This window comes from Ruditapes philippinarum, unplaced genomic scaffold (assembly GCF_026571515.1).
Source record: "Ruditapes philippinarum isolate M1 unplaced genomic scaffold, ASM2657151v2 ctg16228_1_1_1_1, whole genome shotgun sequence".
NCBI lineage: Eukaryota > Metazoa > Mollusca > Bivalvia > Venerida > Veneridae > Ruditapes > Ruditapes philippinarum.
In genome coordinates this window covers 12992-20155 of record NW_026865094.1, presented here as the reverse complement: position 1 = coordinate 20155, position 7164 = coordinate 12992, and the positions used below count along the sequence as shown (strand labels likewise).

Below are 7164 nucleotides of genomic sequence, written 5' to 3'. Positions count from 1 at the left end.
ATAATATAAAAATATTGTATATACCTGGCTAATGTGACATTCATTGAAGCCAAGGAAATGCAGAATTTGTTTTGATATTTTTGGAATTTGATTCAAAATTAATGAAGGTAAATATTATATGTTTCTATGGGTGAATGACTATGTGCTAGTATTAAAATTTACACATTCTTCTTTTAATGTAAAAAAAAATTATTCATACGCAAATTGTTTCCTACCATGAAATTTTGCAGATAAATATTCCAAAGGCCATACCTTCTGCATAAAGAGGAGAAAAAAAAAGGTTAAGCTACATGAAAGAACAAACAGTTAACATTTTAGGTTAGAGGAAACTTATAATTAAGTTATACTGCTAGGAAGTGTAGTATTTACAAGATTACAAGTGACGACAGTCAACAGATTGGCTTTGCAACAAGCTGACAACAGTATACCACCTTCTACTAACTTTGTTTGCTGGGGGTATCATAATTACTGTACAGAATGATATAAAAATGCTACTTTACTTACAAATAACAACAGAAGCCCACCAAGGTACATCTAATGACACATGTACCATCTCCAACAGTTGTTGTATCAATCCAGAAGGATTATTACCACCCAGGCCAATACTTTGTAATGTTGGCTCCCCAAGTGCATTTAATTCTGGTAAAACAGTTTTAATGTCATCTATAGGTCCTAAAGGAATATCTGGTATATATCCTGGAGGCATGTTAGCTGGCTGAAAACATATAATTGCTCTAAATAATATAATAATCAAAATACAAGAATACATATTCAATGCTCAATAGCATACATGAGCCGTGTTAAGATGGAACCAACATTATGGGTTTGCGACCAGCATGGATCCAGACCAGCCTGCGCATCCGCGCAGTCTGATCAGGATCCATGCTGTTCGCTTACCAACTCTATTACAAGTAGAGAAACTGATAGCGAACAGCTTGGATTCTGATCAGACTGCGCAGATGCGCAGGCTGGTCTGGATCCATGCTGGTCGCAAACGCATTACATTGGTTTTGTCGTGATGCGGCTCACATAGGAATTTAGATAAATATTGGCTAATATGAATTACAGAATTATTTACAGGAAAGGACTATCAATACACTTTATATGATAAAATTCATGTCATGACTTGTGTATAATTGTTTACTTACATCAGTGCTTGCATATCTAACAGATAACAATGCTCCCCATTGCTCTTTACGTCTATATATCTTATGTGGACGACACTTTATACTGCCAGTCATAAGTCCAGAAAAATGGCGTTTAGGAAACACCTGAAATAACAAAAAAAAATCCCGGTAGGAACATATTTGTAGTCAAAAATTGCAATAACTAGCCCAAGGTAATGACTGACCCACTGAATAATTTGTAACTATTTTTCTTCATTGTTTCATTGACTGATACCTGAAAAGACGTTGTTCAAATAAATTATATCAAGTTTTGCCTCTTTTTACATTTAGCATTAACGTTACCTTAAGAGATGAAACAATTTGGTATTCATGTATATATAAAGTTGTTCTAGGGTTAAATACTTCATGAGGCTGATAAACTTTCTTTACATATTTCTGACAAGAGTATTTTCTATGTATGCCAGAGACCAAGTTTCATACAATCATAAGTCTTTTATAGTTATATCTAGTTACAATCACGGTAATCAAAGGTCAAAATTCAATAATATCACATGCAAAACTGTGCTGAAGATCTAAATTTGTATGTCATACAGTACAGCTCGCGCGGAATGTACTTTTTTCCTTTTCCCTCCGCGGAACTTGGGAGGAAAATCGCCGAGTAACTCCATAAAACTCCGCAATTTTCGGAGGTGTCGCGGAGACAGAAATTCGCCAAAAGCGACGGTATTTTACTTAAAAAACGGTGTATTTCAGTCCTCCGCGATTCTCCGTGACTTTTCTTTCAATTGGTGCAAATAAAATTAATAAAAATGATCAAAATAAAAGAAATTGTTTCTTGTAAATGTATGTTGTAGATCTACTTTCGATTTCAGCAAGGATATTATCTGTTACCTGGCCGGTATTCCGGACCATTGCACACGTGTTTATATTTATACCTATGACATAATAATAGAGATGAGCGTAAATTATATCATATGCATATGTATATTATTTAAACTTGATGAATGCAGACTTGTTCATAATTTTATGAGACACCTATTATGCGTTGTCTTTCAACGAATTTATTTCAAACAATTCATGTTAACAGAAGATCTAAACTTTTGTAAAAGTGATTGTTGTTGTTGTTCTTGTAGTAACTGTGTACGGTTTTAATGTTAGGCCTAATTGTTTTTGTGTATCATCAAATTCAATACATTTATATACATGTTTATCTTTAGATCCATCGTCTCTTCCCATCATTTTATTTCTAACGAGTCATCTTTGAAAATAGATTGTACACTCGTGTTTGTAATACTAATAATTTCTATATTTGTTTTCATTTCAGGACCTTAGCAGTTTTAATAGTTCAGAAAAAGAAGCGAGTTGTATTCTCCTTAAGAGTTCAACTTCACATTCTCTTCCCTTTTCTTTTCCTTAATCTTGTACTTTTGGATTGAGATTATCTACATATTATATGAAGTTGGTGGAGAAATTTCACGGATTAAGGCTGCGTCGATCTTCGGAAGATATGTACTGTAAGCTTTGAAGACGTCAAGACAGACTTTCTGAATGATAAAACTTAGGATTTGTCGGATGGTCCTTATCAAAAGGCACCATGTATCCTCATTACAAAAAAAAAAAGAATTATAACAAACAACTTTTGACAAGCATGACTTGTGCACATCTGAGCAAAAAGATATGTATGTGCAAACGGCGCTCAGTCATTGGCGTTGACGTCAAACAACATACTCAAGAAATGTTCACTTACCAAATATATCATCTATGCAAATGTTGAATATTGAATAAATATGTTCCTCTACCATGAGGAGACTTACTGTTGGATAGTTCTTAATGTCTCCGTATGTGATTACATACCCACCTTCTGTAAAGCGTCATATCCATGTACATGTATGTTTGCCGGCTTTAAAAAAAAAAAGGGGGGGGGGGGAGGCAAAGAACAATGATACACAGTATAACATTCATAATATTCTTTGTTCACTTCTTTTATTTGTCAACCTTTATAGAACAAATATTATTAGTATTAGTTATACTTCAAGTAAGAAGTTATTTAGATAAGGCACATCGTCTCTGGAAACTCTTGAAATCTTCCATGCATGGTCATCTTGCTGAAAAAAAAAACGTTAATGATTATAAATGATTGATAGAATAAAAAGTATTTTGAAACCAATATCATTATACACTAAATGAGAAAAAAGAACGTTCAATCTTATTTATTGAAAATGAAGTCGGTATAGTTTTTCACCAGTGTGTATACATTTATATTGAGAAGAGAAACTGTATAAAACACGGATATATTTTATCGTAAATTATTATAGAGAATTGTAAAAGGTGAAGACATTATAATTTTCGCTGTTGACACATAAAATTATCAGTGAGGACGTACTAGTTTTGTTGTACAAATTTGTGGACATTTGAAATAGACATCGTGTACACATTGGGAAACGTATAGGTCAAGAACTACATGTATATAAACAGGTAACCAATGTCTTATAAACTTTAAAATCTTAAAGAAAAAGAAACTTTATAATTTGTGTTGTTGACCAAATTAAATATGTGAAGTCATGAGCAAAGCATGGAGACCGACGTATTTTAAAAAACATGCATGTAAAATATAAAACAATATAGGTGTAGTATTACATTTACACGTCAAATTTTCAAAACTGTTGATCTTATTTCTTTACAAAATATAAATAGGGTTGTTATAGTTTTTCATGTTGACACATTTACCACAGAGCTATCTGTAATAAAAATCTCTGCATTTACGGGTGATTGAAATAACGGATATATCTACAGTACATGTATATCTAGCTCCGAGGCCTATTTCCAACATATGCCAACATTTCCAATGCGCTTCAAAACATAAAAAAACTTATATACACCTACAGTATCCTTGTCCTAAAAACAGCAACAAAAAATGCCAAATAAAGTATAAAAACAAAATACGATGTAGACATGATTCAGCGGTACGGTGTTCAAGAAGATTGTTCACAAGAAATACTAGATCGATTAATCAAGTGGTCCTACAAATATCAAAACAAAAATAAATAACAATTAAGATAATTACAAATGTAGTTTCTTTAATGAAAAATGAAAATTACTTTAATGAAAAGGGATAATTTTAAAATATAATATCAACTTATAAATCGTGTTTTCTTGGAGAATCTCTGCGGTAATACCTTTACACTCTCTAAAACTCCGCGATTGTGGTCCAGGTTGTTTCTCCGCGATTACGCTCAGAAAAACGCGGTGGATTAAGGAGTTTGCTTAAACGTCGATCGCAAAGGAAGCATAAAAAATGTACATTCCGCGCGAGCTGTACTGTAGTTGCTAAAGATTATCAAAGAAACCTTGCATGGAAATATTCCCTGTTTATTTTCAACCATTACTTATGTATAAGAATTTAGGTATATCATTAATCATAAACAATTTTGTTTAGCCTATGTAAAATTCTTTGCAGCCTTTGCAAACTATAACATATAAAATATGTTCAATGTTTCAGTACAGTCCATATGTTCTTTTGTATGAAATATTTTATCCTGAAGTTTTAAAGAAGATCCTTCTATTAAATAATCACAGAGGTCACACCTCTGTTTGTTGCATTTTGTAACACAGGGCATTATATTATTGTCTTCTTTAAATTCTGAACTTATTAAAATGCTTTTTAAATTTGGTAAACTTCAGGATAAAATATTTCAGTGTCATTTTTTGTTGGGCACTGTAACGCAATGATAAACGGCAAGTAATCCGATAATTGACAAATCGAAACTTTTCGGCCTACAAGATGGCTTCAGCGAACAGGTCTAGCAGTACTATAAAACCTGTTCGCTGAAGTCTCTTTAGCTTATTACCTTCCAATTAAGAATTGTGGGGTAAGATATGTACATATCAAAATTATAGCTTTTGAAGTGTAGTATACATTATGACTTAATGATCTGATGATAGTGCATCAGTGGTCCAACTTGATATCCATTTCTGCAGACTGACAAAAAACTGAGTCTGTAAATCAATTTTTTTTTAGAAAATTATTGTGATTTGTAACTGGGTAAATTAAGGATTTAGTGAAAAATGTTTATTTTACATATTTTCATAATTTTGAACGACAATACTGGTATTTTGTTTTTTATCGCTGTAATATACACTGTTGCTGAAAAATGTAGTCAAGGTAAATACAAAATGTGCTTACAGATTGGTTACATGACAAATTAAAAAATCTCAGAATCTAGCTTTGGAAAGTTTGGCATGTCAGAATAAATTGTAAACTTTGCCGAGCAAAAACCAAAATGTCATTACAGGGTTAATATCATTAACAAATGTTATGAACATACAAAATACAACTGTGTTTTTCCGCATTTTGATTTTAACGATGTCCATTTAACTGATGAACTTGACATGAAAGTCATGTTTCGCAAGCAAGCCGCCATGTTGTTTGTGAATTACACACAACGTGAACATTTCATTTAGGTATAACACCACTAAATATGGCTACAGATCGGACATTATTGAAAATGCTGGGCCTCTTAGAGACATCATTCAGTCACACATAGAATGGAAATATCATAAAAAGAGTTTCACAAAATATACTTATGTACTTAATGGCATATCTAATTAAAAAATGAAAGTGATACATTGTAATCAATAATTTATCGAAGTTTGACTGAAAGGGCCGACATGATTCAATCGGGAGGAAAGCCCGGGATCGTGTTGGATATATACCATAGGGACAATATGTGTGGATATTTGTCGTAATAAAAGATAATAAAGCGTTGGTGTTTTTGACTATATACATGTAGATCTATATAATGACTTGAAATATATTTAGAGCTATAAACTTGAAATCACATACTGATTTGTTTGACAGTCATGTACACGTGTCATACGTTATAATATTTTAGTCATATCATTTGTTTCCCTCTCTCATATGATAAGACTAATCGTTTTAATAACTTTTATTATTATTCTAAAAGGATAATATTGAATGTAAACGTTCAAATTTTGTCAGTTAATAAGGCTATTCGTTTAAATAGCTTTTATGATTATTTTAAACTCGAAAATGAAACATTTAGGTATGTTGAGAAAATTTGTTTCATATCTACAATATGTTTTCGCTATATGTATATTACCCCTAATATTCAAAGATATGACAGTAATCAAATTAGTTTATGAATGAAAATTTTCCACTGTATCTTTTTGAATGTGAGTATCACTCTTTGTCGATAATAGCATGTCACAAAGTTAAACAAATTCTTCATGCACTTTGTAACAATTATAAGTGCAAGTATCATCGAAAAATATTAATAAATCAAAACCATACGACATTTGTCAAGAAACTTTTCGGATAACCCTTGAATTTTACATTTGTTAAACACATTTTATGTGTAATTTATAGAAATGAGTTTTCGATTTGTAAATTAATGTTCTATAAAATCACCTTTGACTGAAAATGACCCAGTGACCTCTGCAAACGGCCATTTCTCAATGACCCCACGTTTGAAACCCATGAAGTGTCGACTTCGATCCCCTGCGGCTGGCCCAATTTTGACACTAGGGGTTTTATTTCAACATGGTAGACATACACTAGAACATTTTCAATGCCAAATATCTAAGCTTTTTGTAATATTGGAAGAAGATTTTTTAAAGCTTTTACTATGTACATGTAAATATATGGAAAATAAATGACCCCCTTGGTCGGGGTCCAATTTGACCCTAGGGTTTTTATTTGAACAAACAAAGATTTTTTTGGTTTTGACTATATATAACAGCAACGAAGTTATAAATGAATTTTATGAGTGTGACATTGATCATTATTTAGATGCATTGAATAATTTTCGCTGTTCCAGTGATAAATCTCCCAAGCACTGTATAAATATTTTTAGGAAATATTAAGCTATGTTAAGCTATGACTGTGCTGGTGAAATTATTGACTGTGAAAAAAAAAAAAATATTGTTCAAGTAACAATTTGTGGGGACATTGGTAGACATCCAAATCCACAAACATTCAAGAATGTAAAAAAGGCAAGATCGGATATGCCGTTTTGGC

General features: G+C 32.1%; 1 protein-coding gene across 2 annotated transcripts; it reads right to left on the bottom strand.

The window, feature by feature from the left end:
* Window positions 1–472: 472 nt before the first annotated feature.
* On the bottom strand, window positions 473–5595 carry LOC132727773 (mitochondrial inner membrane protein OXA1L-like). 2 transcript variants are annotated; one of them, XM_060713352.1, is made up of 3 exons: window positions 5453–5595; window positions 1149–1271; window positions 473–715 (listed from the first exon to the last, which is right to left on the bottom strand). In XM_060713352.1, exons 1-3 carry the CDS (start codon window positions 5546–5548, stop codon window positions 497–499), a joined length of 438 nt encoding a protein of 145 aa, XP_060569335.1. In that variant the 5' UTR covers window positions 5549–5595; the 3' UTR covers window positions 473–496. The 2 variants fall into 2 exon arrangements, with proteins under 2 accessions (XP_060569335.1, XP_060569336.1); XM_060713353.1 differs by lacking the exon at window positions 5453–5595 and adding an exon at window positions 4475–4839.
* Window positions 5596–7164: the final 1569 nt, after the last annotated feature.